Source organism: Brienomyrus brachyistius, chromosome 2 (genome assembly GCF_023856365.1).
Source record: "Brienomyrus brachyistius isolate T26 chromosome 2, BBRACH_0.4, whole genome shotgun sequence".
Classification (NCBI taxonomy): Eukaryota; Metazoa; Chordata; class Actinopteri; order Osteoglossiformes; family Mormyridae; genus Brienomyrus; species Brienomyrus brachyistius.
Window position 1 is genome coordinate 9175901 of NC_064534.1, and position 24500 is coordinate 9200400.

The 24500-nt window shown below is 44.1% G+C and overlaps 1 protein-coding gene across 5 annotated transcripts in view; it reads left to right on the top strand.

The window, feature by feature from the left end:
* The window catches only part of rimbp2b (RIMS binding protein 2b), an 80767-nt gene extending 56675 nt beyond the window's left edge, over positions 1-24092 (top strand). The window contains exons 14-27 of one of the 5 annotated variants that reach the window (XM_048993277.1): positions 1141-1292; positions 1715-2404; positions 2813-2962; positions 4411-4566; positions 7764-8447; positions 10500-10617; positions 11341-11475; positions 13577-13746; positions 14635-14803; positions 15923-15985; positions 16400-16503; positions 17284-17355; positions 18704-18838; positions 19749-21790. In XM_048993277.1, coding sequence (XP_048849234.1) covers positions 1141-1292; positions 1715-2404; positions 2813-2962; positions 4411-4566; positions 7764-8447; positions 10500-10617; positions 11341-11475; positions 13577-13746; positions 14635-14803; positions 15923-15985; positions 16400-16503; positions 17284-17355; positions 18704-18838; positions 19749-19775 — 2825 coding nt within the window. In that variant the 3' untranslated portion in view covers positions 19776-21790. Of the gene's footprint in view, positions 1-1140; positions 1293-1714; positions 2405-2812; positions 2963-4410; positions 4567-7763; positions 8448-10499; positions 10618-11340; positions 11476-13576; positions 13747-14634; positions 14804-15922; positions 15986-16399; positions 16504-17283; positions 17356-18703; positions 18839-19748 lie in introns of all 5 variants that reach the window. The other 4 variants (XM_048993241.1, XM_048993249.1, XM_048993259.1 and 1 more) reach the window with 4 other exon arrangements.
* Positions 24093-24500: the final 408 nt, after the last annotated feature.

Here is a 24500-nt window from a genome sequence, read left to right on the forward strand (position 1 = left end):
GTGTGTTATCATGGTCAGCTGGTCTGCTGCTGGAGCATTTTATACATAAGAGAGATTAGGTTTCGGCTCCTCAGCGGTTATCACAGAGGTGTGGCTTAGCTGAATGCTCCACTTCAAGTCCCAAGAGCTGCTCTGCTCTTGTAACCTTAAAACAATATATTATAATATCCTTCTGTGTTAGCAGGTTTAAATTACAGCCACTCCTCAATTAATAACCATTCACAAATATTATGGTAATAAAAACGGATTATTTTCCAACCAATGTGGACATTTATGACCAAATTTCTTATGCCGACAACAGAGACAGAGGATGAGAGTCGTTTTGTTAGTTTTTATTTATATGAACTGTGACATGTTTATAATTTATTATTATGTCTGGCCAGCTGATCAATCTTTCAACTTCCACAGAATCAAAAATGTTATTCTGCTAGCAAGTTTTACTGCTGGCATCGGTAATATTAGACAAAAGTAGATTGGTTATTGATCGAATTTTCCGATGAAGAAATATGGAGATGCAAGCAAATATGGATCTCATTAAAGGAATTAAATATAATTGAGATTCAAAAATAATTCCGTCTGTTCTGTTTTTGCTACACTACTTCTGCCTCTTTTCCCCACGCTTCCGCATAAGTTAGTGCCAGTTTTTGTGGTTAACCAGCAAGCTCCTCACAATAAGGCCCACCCCGGTAGTTTGTGGTTTGAACAAAAAGTACCTAGTCCAGAGAAGATACTAAATAACTTGCTCTGGAACTACTTCCGAGGAACTAAGCCAGAGTTGCTACAGAAATTGCTGGTTCCAGAAAAAAAGTCCTTGGGTGTTTCTCAATATGCATACTTGTGTTCTTGTGTACCTGTTTTACATCGGTAAAGTTCCCAGATGTCATTCTTGCTCTGCCGCAAATGTCAAGGATACATTGATTGCATACTTGCCAAATGACGCCAGTCCCATGATTCATTGCACCCCAAGTTCGTTCTTGGGATGCAAGTTAGCAGGACCGCTCTTGCCAAGACCATAAGTATGATCTCTGCGTTCTTCATAATGAGAAGCACCCCTTGTTCCAGAAAACGTTCCTGTGGTGGGAAAGCATCTAATATGTATCCGGGAGTCTCAGGCTGTTTCCCTGCCTCCCCCACATCTAGGACCGCCGCAGCCACCTCAGGAGGTGCAGGTCCAGTGTGCGCAGGTTCCAGGCGTCCTCCAGGTGCGATGGAAGCCGCCACCACTCACATCCAATGGAACTTCGAACGGAGCAAGCGTGATTGGCTACGCTGTCTGCACGAAAGGGCAAAAAGTAAGGCCATGGTCGATGGAGGCGATGGCGAAATCTGAGGGTTATCGATTCCATTGAGGCACATTCTTAATTCCGTGATCCCGATGCTCATTGATTTTGGTTTGAGTGACCCCATAACCACTGTTGATCTCTTGCGCCCTCTAGTGGAAAAAAAAAGTGCACAATTACAATTCACAATTTAAGGCTTTCAGCCAATATTCCTGAAATGTTAATGTTCAAGATATGTTCCTTGATTACTTCCAGTTTTTTTTAAGTTATGTATAACTGGTGATTTGTCAATAAAATATCTTCCAGCATATTGAATTTTCTGTAAGAAGAGAAAATAAAAGCCCGGGTTATAAGCCTATAGCCAGGGTTAGGGTATTATTCACTTGGAGCTCTTGTTCTGGTCCACCTCCCCCAGCGGAGTCATCTTTTCACAGATCGCTGAGGTGATGTTCCCAAATGCAGAATACGTCTTGGTGGAGCTCAACAGGGTACAGTGTCTGGAGGCCCGAGAGGTCGTCGTCAGGACGCTGTCAACACAAGGAGAGTCCCAGGATTCTTCTGCCGCCACCATTCCACACAACCTCCTGGTGCCTCCTCCACCCCCGCCTCAGCACCCCCCACTGCAGCAGCCCCCAGTCCTTCACCCCCCACCCCACACACCACGCCCTCAGGTGCACCCTCCACCCTACCCGCAAACCTACCCTCCGTCGCACCCCCAGCCGCAGATCCAATCAATACCCCGGCCACAGTCACACACCCTGCCTCAGCCACTGCACCCACCCCACCCGTCACCCCTCCCGCCCCTGCAGCCCATGCCACAAACACACCCCAGGCCCAAGCCGTTAGCAAGTGCCAGAGAGAGCGAAACCAAAGAGCCGGAGGCGATCGGGACCCACCAGGGGGCCAGGATCAGCCCGTCATGGGACCCGGCGTGCCCCCCGGCGTGCCCCCCGGCCTCGATGCCCCCATCCCACGGTCACGCCCTCGAGCCCCCCCACATGCAGGGTCGCCGCTCGCCCTCCCCGCAGAGGATCCTGCCGCAGCCCCAGGGTGCTCCCATCCCCAACACGGTGGCCAAAGCCATCGCCCGGGAGGCCGCTCAGAGAGTGGCTGAGAACAACCGCGTGAGTAGGGGGAAAGGGGGGGCGGAGCAATCACGTGATTGGTGGGTGCAATGGGAGTGGGAGGGAAAAGAAATCCTGTCAGGAGACAAAATCAGACTGAAGTGGAAATTGGTGCCACTCCAAGAAGCACTGTCGTACGATTATATTGCAGATTGTGATTGGCGTTAACCTGTATAACAAAGAGAATAATATTATGTACTGTTTATTTTTAATAGACCAAAGGTGTGTTATTTTAGAATGTGAGCTAGATGAAATGGTCCGGATGCACTGCAATGTGAACCCATTAGGTGTCACAAGCATATGGTGCCGTGTTAAGAGGGTTTTGGTTTAAGCACACAGCTAAGGTGGAGGCCTTTGCTGGAGACCGAGCTGCCCACCAACCCCCTCCCTCCTTAACCCACCGGCCAGGTGGAGAAAGGGAACATTTTCAGTGAGAGGAGTGGTGCCGTCCACCCGCTGAACTCCGACGAAGAGGAGGATGGCTACGAGGTGCTTCGAACCAGGAGGCGAGGGGCGTCGGTCGACGACTTCCTGCGAGGCTCTGAGCTGGGTCGACAGGTAACCCGTGGCATTCATATACTGTGAGAATCTCCAGCGGGCAAGAACGTCCACCAGGGGGCAAGCTGTCTATTTCGGCATTGTTTTATAATGGCTGAGCTGTTTATTTAATGATAAAATATTAAATTCGCATGCACGTGGGCACACACACATTTGTGTATACGTATATATACACACACATACAGCTGTGGAAAAAATTAAGAGACCACTCTATATTTTTAAACAAATCTGCATTTTAAAATCCTGGTTCTGCTGGGAGAGGCTGCACTGAGCAGCAGGTTGCTTCCAGGTTCGAAATTGCTGAGACAGCAGTACATAAGAATAAGGTGAAGCAGGAGACACTGGGAATGACCAGAAACCAGCCAGGTAAAGGGCGGAAATTACTTTCTAATGCAAGAGGTGGCCATTAACTTATCTGACAGGTTTCTCATGAATCATAGGATGACATCAAGTGACCTTCAAAAGGAATGGGAAACATTAAGCACAGGTGTGAAGTGCAGTGCTAGGACAGTTCGTATCAGACTGCAGTCCATAAAGCAAGGAAGAAGCCCTTCATTAATGAGAGACAGAGAAGAACCAGGCTGCAGTTTGCAAAAAAAAGAAGAAATGTTTCATTCACAGATGCAAACCCATGAATTGAGAAATGAGTGAATTAAAAAATTGTGCTGTGGTCTTTTAATTTTTTCCAAGGCTGTATATATACATGATTTTTACGTTCTAATAGTTCTGGATTTTTTGCCAGTATGCATTACCCAAAGAGCTATTTCAGAAATGTGGGTTGCAGTAGGTAATGTGTGCCTATAAACTGAACGCTCATGTTCTCTTGCTTTTACTATGTTTACTGACAAGGTAGACATATAATAAATAATGTGGCACTCCGCCTAGTGTCATGTTAGCTGAACTGCACCTTTTGTGTGACAAGCACTGCAGCCAAAGGCAATGAGTGACTATGTTATGGATGGTCAGATAGAGCCAGGCAGTTAAGGGCATCAGAGTACTTGCACTCTTGGTACTTAAACTGTATCACAGTAAATTGTGCAACTCCTAAAATCGGTAAAACTTAAAATGTGAAAATATTGGCAACACTGTTCAACCAGATTTAAGTGCAGATTTAGCACTAAAAAAGCAAGGTGCAGTACAGTACACTATATGTCTAATAAACTATTCAATAAACAGTAAAAGCAGTTATTGTGCAGTGCATTTATTAAGGAATATGAGCAGGATGGGCATTTTTAAAATCCTAAATGCAATCTGCTATCAAGCTCCAGCTAAGCTCTGTAATTACAAATGAAAGGAATGAATAAAAAAACTGAAGAAACAAATAAAAATTGTGCCGTCATACGCATGTGGGTCTCGGTTTTGGGTGAGGGGCTGGGCTCCCTAAACGGGGAGGGGGGTGCCGTGCCTTTAGAAGCGGTGGGGGCCTGAGCATCCGTGCCCCCGTGCAGCCGCAGCTGTACAGCCACAGTGAGGAGTACCAGACAGAGAGCAGCCGAGGGTCAGACCTGTCCGACATCATGGAGGAGGATGAGGAGGAGCTGTATTCCGAGATGCAGCTGGAGGAAGGGCGGCGACGCAGCATCAACTCTCACAACACGCTCAAGGTACGACAGGACGGCCCCGCCCCTGCCCCGCCCTCCGGGGACAATTGGGCAAACGGGCAGCCCCCATGCACTCCCGCTCAGTAGGCGGGCGGCCTGCAGCCCCTCATGCCTTGCTGAACGCGCCTGCGTTGTTCACTAACACGGCGACGGCGTGGAGCTCTGCTTGGCCATCCAAAAGCCTAACACATCCCCATAGCGCCACCCTGTGGACGGACACACACATATAAACATACACACTTGCTCGCGCACGCCACTGTGAGAATGCTGCTAAGGGTCCCAATCATCGGGCCACAGGTCACGCATGATGTAGAGTCATGTTATCCACCCCCCTCCCGAAGGCAACACAAAATCTACTTCACTGTTCAGACCAGTGATACCGGATTCCTAAATGTCAGATGTTTGACTCCCCTTGGAGAAATCAGCGAGGTCACACGAGGAATGCGTTGCGTTGCACTTAACGGCCACAGAGTGAACAGTGTAATCAGTCAGGATGCTTTACGGCATTATGAGTAATTTCGGGAATCTCATTTAAGTGTCACTGCTTAAATGAAATAATTATTCACATTTTCGTTCGTTATTGTCTCATGTTTTTCTTTTCTTTTCCCACATTTGTGTTTTGGTTGTTTTCTAGTCTAACATTTGTTTAATGTTGTGCAGCTTGTGTTGAGTGATCACACAGTAATACACCAGAAAGTTATTTCATGGTCTCGTGTCAAGTACTACACCAATTAAACTGTAAAGGTACAGCATAAACCTGAGCCCTAAAACTCATTCAAATTTTATAGGTTCAGTCAATGTAAAGACATACCGTTGAATAAACTTGAAATACATGGCGAAATGCCAAAGAAGAGAGTGGTATAATTATTTGACAAAAAGTTTCAGTAACTAGTACATCCACAACTTGTAAACAAGTAAAGCATTGTGACAGATGTTTCCGTAGAAACATGGATATTATGGTTTGAGACTGAGCAATTTTGGATGCACACCAGTTTCTCCTTCCATTTTTTTTTAATTATGATGTACAATTGAGAAATTATCATAAACTTTATGACGATTTTAGGTTTTAACAGCGTGACTGTTATAAAGTGTTAATGAGGTGTTTTTCTTGGCGGAGGGATATTAAGTTATTTAAAAACGGCTACAGGTGTGTGTTTTTCTGAATTTGTGTGTGAATATTGACAGTAGGACACATAAATCACTCAGAAATGGTGAAATCTTGTAGGATATCGTTGCCATGACTGGCCGCTGTCTTTACTCATTGCAGTGGCCACTGCTATCAGGTAAATGAGCCAGTGTGGGTGTTACATGGCACATGGCTGGTCAGGGTATTTCTCTTTTTCTGCAGTGATTTCCTGAATAATGAGTGTTACGCCATGAATTGGTATGAATTCTGCCAGTGTTGTGGTAGTGTTGCTGTTTTTAGGCCATTCCGTCTTGTTTCTCCTAGGTTTTTTTTAGAAGGCTTTGCTGTCAAGCCGTTACCTGAATATAACAACCATGCAGGGGGTCACCGTTTGCAGAACTGGGTAATTCCAGCAAGTTTGGGATGAGCGTCCCAGCTAGCTAAACCCATTTGGGAGCCCCCAAATATTCTTACATTCCTTTATGAGATTTTCTTGCACATATTTTTTTTACACAGTTCGTTCTCTGGTGTCAAAGTCGCAGAATTTTGAAGTACAAATTTAATTAGAAGTCTTCTTTATATGATATGTCTGATAAATAAACTGCATAAACAAAATGAAAATGCCACAAATTACACCGTTAATGATCAGTTAAAATGATAAAATAGGACTGTAATACCTGTTAATAAAAGTGTATGTATTCTGTGATGAACTAATATTTGTTGAAAGGTTTTCTTTTATTATGAAACCGCTTAATCAGACTTGTGGAGTGATGTGTACTGTAGGTAATTCTTAGCACATGTAGTAGCTGATATAGCTGTGACAGACAACATCGCTAAGTACAAAGGACCATAGCTTCGGCTGCATAGTGGCGTATTTTGAAAACGTCATCATTAAAAAAATAAATTAAAACACCCTTTTGTTTTCTACTTTTCTATTATTGGAATCATGTCTACGCACTCAGTTTTGTGTTCGTTTTTTCCCTGTCTCAATGTACATCTCTGTACATCCATCACTGTTTGATACTCTCACCGGGCTTGGAAACCACACATGGTTCGCAAAGTGTGTTTGCAAGTGGTTCTTGGGGTGACAGACAGTAGCAGAAAGTCCATTGGCGCAGATGTAGAAGGTCTCGATGTTTCAGATCAGTTCTTAATTGCACGGTTTCTGTGAGATTGAGACTTTTCTGTCGATGGATTTAAAGGGATGATTTCTTGTGTAAATATGAACACAGGACTCTACACCAGTAAAAACAGTAAGTTGATAGTATAGCTGATGTTATTAGTGTAGACTAAGAACCCACCTCCTGGAACCTCCACAAATTTCAGCGTCAACTGGATCTAGTACGGAATCCTTCCCTGCAGGCTTGTACAATGGGAATAATATAAAAAAATTGCAAATAAGGAAAATAACAATAAGTAGCCATGAAATGTCAGATTTCCTAACTACATTCTGGAGGACACAGGTAGCTTTGAAACTGTTAGAACAGAATATGAGGTTTTCTGTTTGTTTTGATTTTGTTTGCTATCTTTTGCCCCATGTGGTGGGATTCAGTCGCTCAGAATGTGCTTGTTATGCCTTACCACTCTCACTCTCGTTCATTTAACCGCCTCTGTCAGGCTTTCCACGCCATTCACGTGTCCATTCGCTTCTCTGAGGACTGGCTCTGTGGCAGATTTCTCTGCCGATTCACCAGAGACTCTTTGACTGATCTGAATCTGTCCCAGCATCCGAAATCCTCTCCGAAACACATCTATTGTGTGTTATCATTTCTGTTTGTTTTTCTTTTTCTTTCCCTCCCACAGATTCCCGTTGGAAGCATGCCATTTCCTTCATGGAATGAGTCTGCATGCATTACGTTTCACCATTGCCTCGAATTACTAATTCTGTCTTTATTTTGTCTTTTTTCCCATTTTGTTTTCTATTCACACACTGTGTTGTGTCCCGCCTGTTCTAACACCTTCAAAACAAAAAAAAACAAACAAAATTGAAACCTAAAAAAAAAATGCTGAATTATTTAAAAAAAAATGCAAAACTAACCAAATCACGGCAACCACGCGACCAAAATGGCTGAAGGCCTATTATAGGCGTCAGGACCTAGCGGACGAGCGGGACTGCTGGGACTTGCAGCGTGAAGTCGTGCGGAGGCGCTCCCTTCGTAGCAAGCGGCTGCACAGCATCCCAGAGGTGGCTGAGGAGGAGCCCGACTGTGGGGAGGCTCCAGGCCCGGGGCAGCGGCTGCACTTTGAGGAGGCCCGTCGCTGGGCCTGCCCACAAGACCCGCGCCCATACCGCCGCCTGTCCCCCAGCAAGGCCGCTCGGAGACTCCCGCGGCAGCGCTCCTCGCCCCGCTTCTCCGACAGCGGCCGGCAGGTCACAAAGAGCCCGGACAGCGGCCTGGACTGCGGCAGCGAGGAGGAGGGCTCCCTGGGCCGCCGCTATGGCTGGCCGCCCGGCCGCGAGCCCCATCCCGCGGGCCTTTCCCCTGGCATCGGAGGGCGTAAGAGGACGCTGACCCGACAGTGCAGCGTGGAGGAGGACTTCAACGACGTCCCAGCAATGGGCGCCAAGACGGTGCACGTGGCGCACCTGCGGAGCCAGGAGCTGCGGTGCAGGCCGGGACGGGAGGCGGCGCGTGGGCGGCTGACCGGAGAGGTGGCTCTGAGTGAGGGCCGGTTGAATGAGCTCAGCAGAACCTATCACAGGGACTATAGGGCACACTCAGTGACAAAACTCAGCTGGAGCCCGGAGGAGCCACTGGTGTGTGCGGCCTAATCATACCCCTGCTTTACACTGCATCGCCAATCAGTAAAATCACTCCTTTTCCCTCCTTTTGGGTGTCTTTTTATGGGTTACTCTTTTTTTTCCCATAGATTTTTTGTTTTTGTTTTTGATTTTTGTATCGCTGTGCATTGATTCATTGTGCCAAATAATACCAGCTGCATCAAGTAGATCTTTGTTTCACGCTTGTTTGTTCTTAGACAATGCTCCTGTTTTTGTTTTTGTTTGTTTTTTGATTACCTAAAGGCCATTTCAGAATGGGTTTGTTTCTTGTTTCTGTGGGGAGAAAAAAAAAACATGTATAGAAGAGTGGTTCAACCATAATAGTTTCCGCCACCCCTTTGACTTCATCCTTGCCCCTCCCATTACCAAACTGGACAGCAGCAATAACCCAGCCCCCCCCCCCCCCCACACCCCATGTCTGGTGTTCCTCTCTTCCCTTATGATTGACAAGTCCTTCATCACCTCTGCACCCAATCAGCTCTATGCGTGATTTGACATCTCTCTTTTTAAAAGGTGGGAAAATATATATATATAGCAAATATAATTTACACAGTAGTAGTTTCGAATTGGTTCCTTTTTTAATCAAACTCCTTTACTATATAAAACCAGCTCTGCCGTTAGTATCACCTACACGTACTTGTTGCCCTTTGACCCCTACGTGTGTCTGCCCAGCACCTGTATTCCTGTGTGCCTTGTGGCTAAAACCTTTTTATTCACCACCTTCCTGCCTGGTATACATAAAAGACTGCCTGGTATACCTGCCTGATATACCTAAAAGACTGCCTGGTATACCTGCCTGGTATACCTAAAAACTGTCTGGTATACCTGCCTGGTATACCTAAAAACTGCCTGGTATACCTGCCTGGTATACCTAAAAACTGTCTGTTTTACCTGCCTGGTATACCTGCCTGGTATACCTAAAAACTGTCTGTTTTACCTGCCTGGTATACCTGCCTGGTATACCTAAAAACTGCCTGGTATACCTGCCTGGTATACCTAAAGACTGCCTGGTATACCTGCCTGGTATACCTAAAGACTGCCTGGTATACCTGCCTGGTATACCTAAAGACTGCCTGGTATACCTGCCTGGTATACCTAAAGACTGCCTGGTATACCTGCCTGGTATACCTAAAGACTGTCTGTTATACCTGCCTGGTATACCTAAAAACTGCCTAGTATACCTGCCTGGTATACCTAAAGACTGCCTGGTATACCTAAGGACTGCCTGGTATACCTAAAGACTGCCTGGTATACCTGCCTGGTATACCTAAGAACTGTCACTTATCCTGCCTTTTCTGTGATTATAAATTTTACTCGTCGCTCGTTTATTCTCTGCCTTCAGACATTGTGGGTGGCTTCACTTTTCCTCAGGTTTTGTGTGTGTTATTTTTATTTATTTATTTTTTTGTAGTTCACTTTTTCTCCTGCCTTTAAATGTTATATGCGACTAGTGTCGCTTAGATTCAAATAAATAGCATTGTGTCTGAGCACATCACTAATCACCCTCGGCACGACACACCTAGACATCACGGTGGACATCGATCTCTCTTCCTGGTCAGTGATCAGCCCTTCCTTTAGCCTTGGCCCGTGGTGTGAGGGTGCCCCTCTTCCCTGTTTTGTCTTGCCCGTTCCAGGTCGAAGCCATTATGGTTGTCTCCAATCACTCCTCAAAGCATCTATCATGCAGTAACTTTATTAGTTTTGTCGTTTTTTTCCTTTTTTGTTTTGCTCAGTATGCCCATCAGCCAACAAGCACATACAGAACAAAAAACAATAACAATGGTCTTTAGCATTTGATTCAGCCAAATCTTGATTCTTGTTGTTTGGGGGCTTTGATTCGTTTGGCCCAAGTTGATTTTTTTTTCTTTGTTTCTTGTTTTGTCATTTTAGCTCCTTGAAGACTAGCTGATTTTTTTTGTGATGGGGGGGGGACAGATTATAGTCTCTTCTTGTCCCTTCCTTGATAGGTAGGTTTTCTTGTTGTGTGTAGACGGCTGGCCTTAATGTCTGTGTGTCTCTCCTTTTAAGATTTTAGGTAACACCCATACAGCGAGCAGCACCACTGACCGGCTGGAGCACTCAGGGCGGAGACTGGCCCACAGCAGCGCCCCCCTCCAGCGCCGCTCCATGATGGTTCCCTCCATTGGTTAGTGCGGTCTCCATGTGAGGGACATACTGACCCGATGCCACCGTCTCGTCCCGGATCACCGACAGTTTTGTCTGTTTTTGTTATGTTCGTTTAATCCCATGTGTTTCTTACTCACGTGAGCTCTGCATCTCGTCATGGAAACATGACTAAAATCACCATAGACACCTGTGGCTCCAACTCATGCACATGAACATGCAGCGTTCTGTTCTTACAAATATATCTCAACATGCGATGGCATTTTGGGTGCCCGGCTCATGAAGAACGCTCATTGGCGGCTGGTAAGGTGACACACAAAAAAAAATGGCCCTCATTGGATAACATGCTTTCTTTCAGCCAATCAAAAGCTAGACCATTTTCAGCTGAGTTTCCTCTAACTTCGATGAAAGCTTGGAGGACCAGTGTAGTTGTCTGCTTCTGTGTGTTCCAACAAGACTGCAGGCATTGCTGTTTTACAATGGAGCAACCCTGAACTCGGCCTTGCATCTCAAAAGGCCCTGACAGTCCCCCCACCCTCTTACCTAACCCCCTTGACCCCCCCCCCCCCCCCCACGCCCCCACACTCTGCTCTCACCTGGAGGAAGCAATGGGGAGCCTTGAGGGTAAGGCAGGCCCCAGTGATGAGTGTTTGAAGTGGTATTGGGGGTGTGGGTTGGGTTGCGGTGAGGGTGGGGGGGTGGACAGGGTTTGGAGATGTAATGTTCTCATTGGTGTCTTCTGTAGAGATCACCATGGAGAGTAACAGTGAGGGGAGTCAGGGACACCTCTCACCTGACAAGGAGGATGTTAACTATGGCAGTGTAGCTGGCCGCAGGAAATGGTCCTTACAGCGAAGTGTGACCTCAGAACATCAATATGGTATGTGGGGTGGCTTCTTTTAACCAAAGACATACAATGACGCATACAAAAGACTTGTGCCTTGTAACTAAGCTGCTTCAGAACCTATTTGAGAGCAGCTTCTAATCCGAGATATTTTTGGGTGGGGTGCTAGACTAAACCCCCGCCCCCTCCCCCACCTCATGTTGCACGTCTTTTAGTGTGAATACATTGGGTGCTGGGAAGTGTGTATGTGTTTTGTGTGTGTGTGTGGGGGGGTGGGAAGCAGGGAATCCAAGATGGCTGCTTACCGTAGCTAGCTGCAGAATGAGTGTTCCCATGTATGCTCCAGTCCAACATTGGACCCCTGCCAGAAAGCCCTTTGTACCCTCCCTCCCTGCCTCCTGTAAACTTCTGTACATCGCCTTGTCTGACGTTGTTTATTTTGCATGACTGGTTGCTTACTGTAAGGAGAATTGCAACGCTGAATATCAGAAAAATGGTCTTCATCCCCCGTGGTGGTGTTCTCTGTCATGTGAAGAGCATGAAACCAAAATAAGCTCTTTGGGTAAAATAAAGGCATCCTCTCACCCCCGCAGGTCCGACACTCAATCTAAATTTTATTCTCATTTGACACTTTATTTACTTATCTGACTTTTTGCAGACTAACAAAACGATCAGTAAAAATGAGGGATTTTTTTAACGGTACTTTAACATTGTATTATTCCGAGTGTTACCTTTTTATTAAGGCCTCGCTGGAGTACAGCTGTCTCTTGTTCTGCATGGGTAATGATTTCTAACAATGACAGTTTGTATTTTCCAAAGTCCTGATGCCAAAATTGCTGAATAGAAAAAAAAACTCAGGATTAACGTCCTCTGTTTAAAAACAAAAAAATGGGGGAGCTGGCTAAGCTGTTTTGAATAAAACTACCTTATAAGCGACTGATATGATGATAAGTTGATGATTTGCGGCGCATGGCCCTGTGAACGCACTGTAAATGGTGCCTTTCGCACCCAGAAGATCCCAGAATCTCCGCTTTTTAGCTTTACTTAATAAAGTAGCTAAATTTGAATAAACATTCAGTTTGCATTCATGCATATATTTATGTATAATAATGAGTATCATTTATAAATATGATACCTTTCTGCTACTTCAATAGGTAAATATAAGTCGTAGATCTAACATTTGGAGATGTAAAAACTATATACAAGATGACATTTAGTATCCAGCCAACAGACTCCTGCTGAAAATGCTGTCCAGCATGATGACGTCTAAGGTGCATGATTCGTCCGTAACAGGTGTTGTTCAACGCTTTGCTTACGGTGTCTGTATTTCCCTGGAGGCCTTTGGTACGTGTCGTGGCATATGACTGTTTGTATGTCTACTGAGCGTGCCCAGTTCCCGTCTCTCCCTCTGACCTTAACCTGAGTCATTTCCTGTTTGACGAAAGCATGAACTGATGTTTTGTTTTTTCTTGTCCTTTTAAGATGGTGTGTTCACATTTATATATACGGAGGCTTTGTCTGGGGAAAAAAAGAGAGAAAAGTAGATAGATTGAGTCTGACGCATGCCTGTTTGGAAAAAAGTGTTGTAAAACAGCAATGTAGCCCCCCCCCCCCCCGCCATCGCCATCCGCATGCCCATCGGAATGTTTCTACTCCCTACATCCTCGCTGGAAACGACCATGTGCTTTTGCTGGCCACATGCAGCGTGGTTGGACTCCGGTGCGCCGCCACACTCTGCGGCAGAATTACTTTGTCGTTTCGACGCCTGCTGAGTTGAACTGCAGAGGCCGGTCTCCTCGCAGAGGTGCCATGACCACATGACGAAAAGGACAACGAGCTTGTGCCAGATTGGCAATGATGCTGCTTCTAATCTCCGTGTTTATGGATGTCTATCCTGGGTGCAAGCCAGAATGAACTTGCAGTTAAATTTGGTTAAATTGTTCCTGCTAAAAATGTCCCCAGTACATTATCAAATTATGCAGTTCAAATTCCAACTCCAATCTGCTGAAATTAACGTCTTCGCACGTCTGCTGGACCACCTTCGCCTCTGTCAGCTATTATCAACATCACGTTCTTAGGCGCCCCCTGGTGGTTAGGCATGACTAGACGGTCAGGTGACCTCACTCTTATATTGCAGATGGCTACAGCGGCCGTGATCGCCGATCCCCTGATTATTACGAGGAATCGGAGCCAGACGACCTGTCTCGGATTTTCGTGGCGCTGTTCGACTACGACCCCATCTCCATGTCCCCCAACCCTGATGGTGCCGATGAGGAGCTGCCCTTTAAGGAGGGGCAGATAATCAAGGTGGGTGTCTGTGCACATTCTGTCCTTCTGTGCATATTTACACTAGTCCAAATTGGGGCAGATATTAATTGCATTAATTTTACAGCCACTTACTCAGTAGAGAATTGAAGTGGAAACCAAGCCTGCCCCATGCAGCGTCGGGTACAGCCCTGTACACACCGGACATGATGCCTGGTCATCACAGATCACACAAACGCCACACTGTCAGAACAGAAGAATACCGAATTTAACCTTTGCTTGTCACTGGGTCTGCCAATTGTTCCCTAGCTGTAGGTATCTTTTAGTCTAATTTAAAGCACAGAAATGGACTCTGAGGAACATCCCAAAGGTACAAACAACATTAATGTCTGTGGTAGAAAAATGTTCCTCGTAGTTCATTTCCTTAATTTAGACTAGAAGGTACATTGACCTACAGCTAAGGTACAATTGGCAAACCCTTGAGGGTACAGCCCCAGTGACAAGCAAAGATACAAATTGGTACTCTTCTGTTCTGAGAGTCTACGGGCAATTTAGAGATGCCAGTCCTACTGTGGGACTGTGGAAGGAAACCCATGCAATAGTGGGGATAACATCCAACCCTGGAGGTGTGAAGCTGCCGCCAGTCTACCCACTGAGCTGCAGACTCATCTAGGATTGCAGTCATCGCTGGTTAAATGTTTCTACTTAATGTGCTCAGTATAAGGGGATAAGCTTTAGGATTTGCAAAACTTGTTTGGACATTTGTGAGGTGCTGATGGGGAGTGAAAGGATAAGGATACACCCTGATGAGGCTCAGTTGGAAGGCATTTCATGCAGACCGCCTTTCTCCTGTATGAGACGTCTGTACATCGGTAAGGGGGAACGGGGGCTGATTCTGCTTCTCGTTCATTTGACCATTGTTTGACTAAGGTATATGGGGACAAGGACACAGACGGGTTCTACCGAGGAGAAGTCAATGGTAGAATGGGCCTCATACCGTGCAACATGGTATCAGAGATCCAGACCGAAGATGAGGAGATGATGGACCAGCTTGTCAAGCAGGGTTTCCTGCCGCTGAACACCCCTGTGGAAAAAATTGGTAATCCTTCCCCTCACCACCCAAATTTTTCATTTTACTGTGATGGCATATCACCGCTCTTCCTCTCACCCCCACCCCTAGGGGGCACTGTCTCAATGCTCTCCCTGTGAGAAAGGGCAGCACACTGAATCATCCTACACTCTGTCAGTCTAAGATAGAGCTAATCCCTTTAGGGTCCTGAGATTTGGTTTCTTTCCATTATACTTGGGCGGTATCTATTTTTTCATACTGTCACATCTTCCAGACTTTACACCAAGGTGTGTGGTATTTTGACAGTATTTTCAACAGTAACACTGTAGCGGTGTTTTGAAATCTTGGTGATAAAATTCACCGAGTGGTTGGGGGGAGGGGGGCAGGGTCCCCCACAGTGTATTTCACCAAACCAGCATCCTCCTCTGGGGAATTTTACTGTCAAGGTTTCAAAATTCCACAGTATACCCAAAATACTGTGGTATACTGTACTACCTTAGTCTAGATTCTGGCCAAAAGATGCAAGTCCGTAAGAATGACCTGAGGAAAACAGTCATCCTCAGAGTCTCACCTATAATATAATTTAATCAGATAAAATGATTGAGCAGGTAATTCAAGGATAGGAGCTGTTGTCACTCACAATCCAATCCTCTTCAAGATTTTTATTCGGCACCAGTCAGTTATTTATTAATGTCAATGATGTATATTATAGGTCATTCAGGTGAATTTGGTTGTTTTTCAGTTTGAGGTTCTTACTCAAATGCAGATGTTTAAGCAGCAAGGTAACGTTTAGAGTTCATTAGACTGACAGAGGCTGTACAGTTCCCTAACTAGGTTCTGTAATATTTGTTGACAGTATTGTTTTTTTTTTTCTGTTGACTGTGGCCCTCTCAGGAAGGACTGAAATAGCCAATAAGGGTCTAAATTATGGTCCTTTGACTGTGTTGAGCTAATGATTGACTTGTATTTAGGTCTGCAGATGAATCTGAGCTTATGCGTTCCTTATGTTGCTGCATAAGCCGTCAGTGTAGCAGACGCCCTTCCTGACAGCCCTGTATCTTCGTGTCTCCTGCTGATGACTCGTTCAGCCCTTGAGCTTTTCACTCTTTTCTCTTGTTCTGTTCTGTTTCGCCTTCCTTTCCCGCGAAGTGAACTGCAATCGTTTCAAAGACGGCCGTTCAGTAAACCGCAGATCCCGAAAGTCCAAGCGAGGTCTGTGTTCTTTCCAGGATAAACTCCTCCCTCACTCCCACATCCACTCATTTCTGTCTGTTCTCTTGCGGTTTCCATGTGTCTTCTGGGGCTTGCTTTAGGCAGTAATTCGTGTTTTTTGTTGACCCGAAGGTATGTTTTATGGCAATAGCTTCTTAAGTCTTGAATAATGACTTGGTGTGGACCAAACATCACCCCTCTCCCTGCAGTGATTTACAGTGGCTGTAATAGCAGTAAAATTCGGTGGGGTAGAGCAGAAACCATAAATAGGCCAGGGATTTAGGCTATGCCAGCCTAACATATGGTACAGTATGGGAGTGGGGAACAGGTCGTAGCTGTAGTGACGTCAGGGGAGATTGGTACACGGATCGATCCCCTGAGTATCTTGTCGCTTGTGCTCCCCTGCTCCTGCAGAGCGAAACAGGCGGAGCGGGCGGCAGCAGCCACTGTCCACGCGCAGGATGGTGGCGCTGTATGACTACGACCCCAGGGAAAGCTCCCCCAACGTGGACGTGGAGGTGATGCCGGCGGCCCCCGTCTTTGTGCTCTCTGTGCTGGATTTTGCCGTAGAAACCCGACTCTCCCAGTCCTCACCAAGCAGTTACTAGGTGGTGACACTTTACAGTAGAAGGTTCTCTGGTTGAGAAGTAACTTACCCGACTGCGTGATTTGGACTTAGTCTGGAATACTAACCAGAAAGAGGACTTACCTTGACGATTTAGTATTTTTATCATCGTATTCTTTGTCGCAAACCATTCTGGTCTGTTGGTATGGTTATAGTGGTTATTTGGTTGTAACCTTTGAATATGTAACCTTGGTATCATTTTTTTGTGGTTAATTTATGTAATCTGCGATATTCTATAATATGACATGTATTGGTTTGCATACTAGATGAACCAGTACTTCAGCAAGCTTCTCCGCCTGTGTCACATTGTTTCCCTGAAGCCTTTTGTGTTGTTTGAACAGTATGTGTTCTCTTTTTATCTCATGTGCTCTTGTTCAGCACAATAATTAACACAAGGGGCATCACTGGACACCTGCGGCTACAGGTGCATTCAGTACATGTTGTGCTTAGAGTGGTAGGAGGCGGAGGGCGAGGCGTTATTGCTGTTACACTTCAGTGTAAGATGCCATTACAGCCGTGGTTAACCCCTTCCTGGGTAATAATGAAACCTGCTTCAAAAATCATTCAGTTTAACTTCCTAAGAAGGTGTAATGTGCATGCAGAGCTTGAATAAAGTTCATGCTAAATGGAGTATGATATTTAAGACAGTCAGGTTTGTTCCTTTGTCCTTCAGGCTGAACTGACATTCTGCGCAGGAGACATCATAAACGTTTTTGGGGAGATCGACGAAGACGGCTTTTATTATGTGAGTACGCAGTGGGGATGACGGCGTCAGCCCCATCCTGGGCTCCTTTTCCCCATACACCCATCCATCCCCCCTTTCCTGAATGACAGCTTTGTTAATCTCCACAGGATTTTTTCATAACAGTGAGAACTTCACCTCATGCTGGAGATACCAGCACAGGTTCTTCAGCTAAATTGCACTAGAGGAGCGCTTCTGAACTTGGGTCTGTGAATGTGGGTTTCAGTGGTGGGCTGATGTGATGAGCACATGCAGAAGCTCACTCATGCCGAAACAGTTTGAAGAAACAGGATAGCTGACATTAATAAAGGTTTCGTTGACCATAAATTTGTACAGACGCCATTAGGGTTGGATGAGTCCAGTCAAAGGTTTGCACAAATTTCTCCGAGGTGGTTCAATGATAACTTTTCACTTTAAGTACTGTGAAAACCTTCCCCCTCTCCCTGTGACTGTTGTTGCTCATGTTGCACCATGATCTTGGTGGAAGTTATATCATGCCGCTGTATACCTGCATATAGATGGTATGACAGTAAAGCCCCTTTGACTTGATTTGAAGAGAGCTTAAGACGTAGCTACACCAATATGACTGAACATAGCTAACCTGCACCGTGAAATGGCAGGCGAGTAGCCTCACTCAGGTTCACAGTAAATTTGAACTACTTCGTTCCTAACATTTTACTTTTCAGAGTAAGCCAGGAACAGAAATTATTATTAGGGGATGGGAAAAAAGGTGTTATTTACACTTCCTTTTTGAAACAATAACGTGCCTGTAAGGAAACGTCAACTGTCTTACAAGATGCTTCTTCCTTGTTGAGATACCAGGTGTATAGTGCTGGAGAACTTCCTTAATGCAGGAAAAATATAGCAAATCTACTGATTTTATAACAAAAAGTATGACATTTGTTTATAAAAATATATGTCTGATGTTAGAAACAACCAATAGTTTTAAGTAAAATATTAATTTCAAGTAGTAATGAATTGAAGCTGAAGTTATAGTTCTAAAAGAGCTATTCTGAGCTAAAATGTTCTTTAGCAAGCAGTCTCACTGGATGCTTTATAATCGGTAACACCTTTGCGATAACATAAAACATCAAACATTTGTGTTTAGCATTTCTTTGGCAGCCAGCGACTACAATTGCAACTAATAGCAAAACAACAAAAACAGAACTGAACTTTGAAGTCAATCAAAAAAAAATGATACTTAATAAAATGAAAATGTCTGCAGAATATATGTGCGGATATGTTAAACTTGTCAATTGACTTTTGTTTTAAAACCAAAAAATCTGCTATATATAACACAACAACATAGCCCTTACACGTTATTTTTTTTGCTCTGTATTGCCCCCTACAGGGTGAACTCAACGGACACAAAGGTCTTGTTCCTTCTAACTTTCTCGAAGAAGTGCCTGATGATGTAGAGGTCTATCTCACTGACACTCCAGCTCGCTATGCCCAGGATGCTCCTGCACGGATAAAGACCAAAAGGGTACATCCTCTTTCGCAGTACTAGCCCTCTGTCATCCATCCGCCGCTTTGATTTCTTTACCTCGTTATTTCTTTATTTACTTATTGCTTTGTTTTCCGTCTGTGTTTGTGTTTGGTGGCTGAAGTAACGACGGAAATTCAGAAACGGAGCATGTTCGATTTCTTGTTAACGTAACGTTGAACCGGATACCGTTATGCTTTATGGAAGTACGTTTACTTTTATGTTAAATGCTGTAGACTGGGAACCGAGTATGTATTGTAATATTTTATAAATGGAAATATTCATAAAGCATTACTAGAGGGCATACAGCTTTTGAAAACAAATTAACAACAGAAACATATACTTTGTTTGCATTAAAACAAAAAAAGAACTCTTATTTGCACCGGATAGTGTGTAAAATTAGCATTGTGAAAAGTGCTTTATGAATATGAAGTATGTTTGATCCAAAATAAGCCCATACGGAACAAAATAGCCTAGATGCATTGGGTATGAACGCCATGTGCTGTATATTCTGTAGCAAAGCATGTCTTCTCCTTTTGAGGTTTTCCAACCTTTTTACAAATCTAAATATTACGCCCGTCACAACCTTTTTTGTGTGTATCCAAAATGGCTTGGTTTTTTGTATCTTGCCTACAATTACAAAGTACGATTATTGAGTCCATAACACAGTCAAAAAGCTAATGAACTTATTACCACTACAATAAACCAGTAATCGTAATATTAACAACACTGTACCAATAACTGTATGTAAATATTTTGCAAATTAACATGTTTGCCTATCAACAGGTGTCATCTGAGATTTGTATTTATTTTTCTTTATGATCCTTTATTTTTTTCATATTCATAGTGCAGATTATTGAAATGCCATCACTGCATTTTTATTTCTTTCCTCACCCGCTTGGCAAAACAGAAGAAGAGTGTTCATTTCACACCTTAAAGGCACTGTTTCCGTCACGTAAGTGAGCAACTGAGAATACCACCAGTACGCCTCGTCTAATGCACATGGCGCCGGTCCGCTTGGCTTCACCCTATTATGCCGCTAGACCTCCTCTGCCTATTCTGTTCTCTCAGCAGTAACTCTGCCTTTTATTTCCATACTTCCCTATTGATACAATTTATTTTTTTTGGTTTAAAAAAAAAAAAAGAATGTCAATTTGTCATTCTAAAATGTGCAGTGTGGCACGAATCGACACTGACAGACAGATGTATGCAGGCTTTTCTTTGCACACTCTGTTTAATTTTATATTTTTCCAAATCTACGCTTGAACCGAGCAGCAGATTTGCAAAAAGGGCATCCAGCGTCTCCCATAGGATGCACACCCCGGCCAATGCATTAGACAAGAAGTATGGTATCTTCAGTTGTTTCTCTGGGTGTTGTACATTACAATGTCCGTCTTTCATAATAAGTATCCCTGCTGTAATTCATGGTAAGCTAAAAGGCCACAGTTGCACGTCCAGATTACCTTATTATTGTTTGCTATTTATTACACGATTTCACATGCAATTTAGATCCCCCCCCCTTGAAGTAGTGCACCCCGCCACTCTTAATGAAAGAATGAAAGCAGTTCAGATTTATCAGTACAGAATGTATGATTCATCACAGTTTTTGAGCAAGAGCACTATATTACATGTGGCTGAATAGAACAGGCCAATTCCTCTATTTGGAACCTTCCGGTCATTGTTTGCCTGCACAGAGAATGTCCTCTCCAGGTCCCACCACAACAGCTAGTCTGATTAAGGTGTTTGTAGGGTGCACTTTTTCTCTGTCACCTAAGGAATGATGCAAAATGGCAAAAGATCTACTAACAGTTTTTTTTTTTTTTCTCACCATAGATAATGGCATCAGATTCTTTAAAAAATCCATCACTATATTAACATGAGAGAATTTCTTTTCTGTTTTTTGTTTATTATTTATTTGATTTTTTTTTTTTAACGATCATTAAAGTGCTTGCAGACAGATTTGTAAATAAAACTTTTTTAAAGCAGGTTGAATTGGTTCCAACAACCTTCGTGAAGTTACCTTGGTGAAAAGTGATAAATTGCATCAGAACTGGTAAATTAAACACTTATCTCCTCTCTTCATATAAGTTTTTAATCATCAAATTATGCGCTAACTTTAATCCCTACAAGTTTTATTTGGACTTCCAGGTGGACTTGCTGTAGTTCAAATTAGCTATGACAGTCTCATGTTAATGATAATGACAAATATCACTTCCTCTCTTAAGTGCAATTACAAAAATGCCTTTTAGCCCATGATTACAAGGAAGGAATATTTAGAAATTAGATGTTTCACTGTAACCTGGGTGTATCTGACTGCCTGTACATTTAAAGGGGGATTTTTTGAGCGATTGCATACTGTCATTCTGTGTGACTCAATGTAAAACAACTTGATATTGTGTCCAATCTCCTGTTTTTGTATCATTGACTTTGAGCCCATCGTAGCAGTTTTGTAGAGCCCAGGCAATCTCAACAATAACAACCAGAATCGTGCTCTAATGGAAGGGTGGACATTTCCCAAACATTTGTACTGCACTTATCATGCATATGATATGCTGTTAAGTCCTGCCAGAGGTCTGCCTTTTTAGGTTTAGCTTTTAAGGCTGATGTTTCTTGGGAGATGTAAATTAAAACACTTCTAAAAAGCCAAGTGGGCAAGAGGAGACATTCTACTTCTCTTTAAGGGGAGATGTGCTTACATGCGTCCTAAGGTACGGTGGCCCTGCTGTGGCAAAAAGGACGCAGGGGGACTGGGTTGCGAGAGAGCTGGCTTTGTAATGCCCTGAACTGTCCCTTACGGGTCTCCCATTAGGTCCCCCTGGAAAACACGGGTCCACCCAGGAGAGCCGCCTCCCCCACTGTGCGCCAGCATCTCCCCGGCTCCGGGCCTTCTGCGCTGGGGCCAGGCAGCCCCGTAAGGGGCCCCCGCGACTTGGCCTCCAAAAAGAAAAAGGGTCTCCTCTCCAAAGGGAAGAAACTGTTGAAAAGACTCGGTGCCGTGAAATGATCTCTCCACCGTAGCCAGTCAATTAGCATACAGATCGCATACATGTTATGGAACGATTCGTCCATTACTGTAATTTGTCTGATGGGAAAAAAATAGCTGTCAGAACTAGGATTTTCATGACAACGGTCAACTGGTCAAGTTCTGTACACTTTACGTTCTCCTCGTTGGGTCTAGTTTCTGCCCTGCTCATACGTTTGCCCTAAAGTCAGGCATTTCTTAATATCTCAGCTTTTGCAGCCTCTCTGGGTGTGTTCAACGTCAGGAGGATGGCCGAGAGGAAGGTCTTGTCAGCATTGAGGAAAAGCTCTTCAAAGGTCTTTAAGTTAGAGTCAGTGTTTCGAAAGGCACCTCAGTATTCCTTAACTTTTCCTCCTTTCTTCTGTAAAATGTCTGCAGGGGTGGAAAATAGCACCCCCCCCCCATGGCACTGTGTCAACCATACGTGTAAGCAGGTACCTTTGGGTCTGGAGATTCCTGTGACTCAGCGCGTAGTGTCCCACACCTGTACACCGTTTGCCTCGTCGTGTCTGTACGCAGTATGCACCCTCTTGGGTCCGTGCGAAGCGTGCACTGTTAGGACCTACGTGTGGCATGTGTCCTGCTACGTCGACACGGAACGCAGTAGGATACATGTACGCTCCTTCAACATTCTGCCAAACACTGTTTCAGGCTGGCTTCCCCATGCTAACCTCAGGCTGTGCATGTATGAGTCATGTCAGATTGGGGGGAAAAAATTCAACTTGCAAGCATGTGTCACTGTTGCCAAGAGTCTCATTCGGTGTTTTTTCCCCCCCAACGCCTACAATTACCAGGTGACTCTGCCCTCTTTACAGTCAGGCTGCTAGGGAGAGTTTGTCTCTTACTGTTCAGGGCACAGTGCAAAACCGACACATCCGGTCAATGAAGGACTAGTTTATCAACACGGTGAAGTCATGAAATGCCTAGTTTAAACCAGCCTCCATGTATTTGCCTTATAAATGCACAATGGTTTGTATTTTGTCCAGTGAATGGAGCAAAAGTAGTTTGTATGTATTGTGTGCATTCATGTTAGTGCAGTGTATCCCAGTCCGGTCCTCGGGGAGCCTCAGACAGTCCATAGTTTTGTTTTGTGGACGGTCTGGGAGTCCCAGAGGACCGGACTGGGATGCACTGTGTTAGTGCATTCCATCTAAAAAAAGGAAAATGAAATTTAGTTAAACGTTCTGTGATCACGTGCTGTTCAGCTAAATGCATTTCCACGTGTAACGTGTTTTGTCAAAGTTGGGGGGGGGGGGGGGGGGGAGGGGGGACCTGAACAACTGCCCACAAAAATTTATTTTTAAGTGTAATTGTGCAATGCAAGTTTACCATGGGCTATGTACAAGTAATGTAGATGTTGTGAGGGCAGAGTTCGGAACATCAGCATCCATTGGGGTGACATCAGTGCCGGCTTGTTGCCAGGTGCTGACCAGTGAAAATGTTAATGTACGTAGCACAACACCAATGGGATCGGAAGGTGCACTTGTAGCCCAGCAAAAGCCCGCGACAAAGTGGCATGTGATTGAGGCTGAAATCAGGCCACTGTGTTACTGTCTCCCATGAAAACCCATGGAGATGCACTGCTTTTGGTTCCTTGGTTCAGAGCCGGCATGTGAAATGAAACCTTTTCCTTCACTTTCCTTTGAGCATTAATCAAAGCCAACATTTCACCATCCCATATCTCCTAATCCATGCTATATTCATTACCCTTTCATTATTTGATCTCCATGAAAATAATAAGAAAGTTTTATTTTATTTTTCTGAGTAAAAAAAATATTTCAGAGACTAGAACAGAGACTGCCAAAAAAGGAATGTATAAAATAATTATCTTTAGCATTACTGTCAACCAAAAAATTAAATAAAAATTCATTTTAACCATGAAGTTAGGTGTTTTGCTAATCATGAATCCATGAGTTGGTAATTGGGCATAGCTTCTACACATATCGTTTGAGTGACTGTTGCTCTTTTTGTACTTTGTCCATTTGTAAAATTGTTTTTAAATGTTTATACTTGATTTTCAGACTGCCTTTTTTGTAAATTAAAATTTATAACCGAACAGTGCAAGCTTTCCCCATGGTGTCTTCTAAAACATGTTTAAAAGTCTGCAACTGTGTGCTAGCTTTATGAATAAAAAAAAAAATCATTGGGCTATATTTGTGGTTATCAAATACTGTGTGGGTGTGCATGTGTACAAATTTTTTATCAAAATAAATTTGATATTTTGTAGAACAACGGCTGTGTTATCTTTGAGAAAACACAATATACACAATAAGCAAATACACAATATACACAATAAGCAAATACACAATATACACAATAAGCAAAACTAAACAGGCGTCAGACAGAAGTGGAAAATCCATATTTATATTTATACGAAATATAAAGTATATGGAAAAAGTAGTTTTCCATTTTCTCCCTTATCTAAAGCCAAATCTATGTGGCGGTGCCGTCAAACTAAGGGTGGTGTGATTCTGGGGAAATATTTACATTTAGCTATTAATGAAAACGAACTTTGAAAAATCAACTGACAATTTCAGCACTTAGGTTTCACCATGAAGGCTTTTCTTTCTGGAGAAACAAAACATATCAACAGGCCTGTAACAGTCACGGTGTCTTTGGATGGGGGGGGGACAGCCAGTT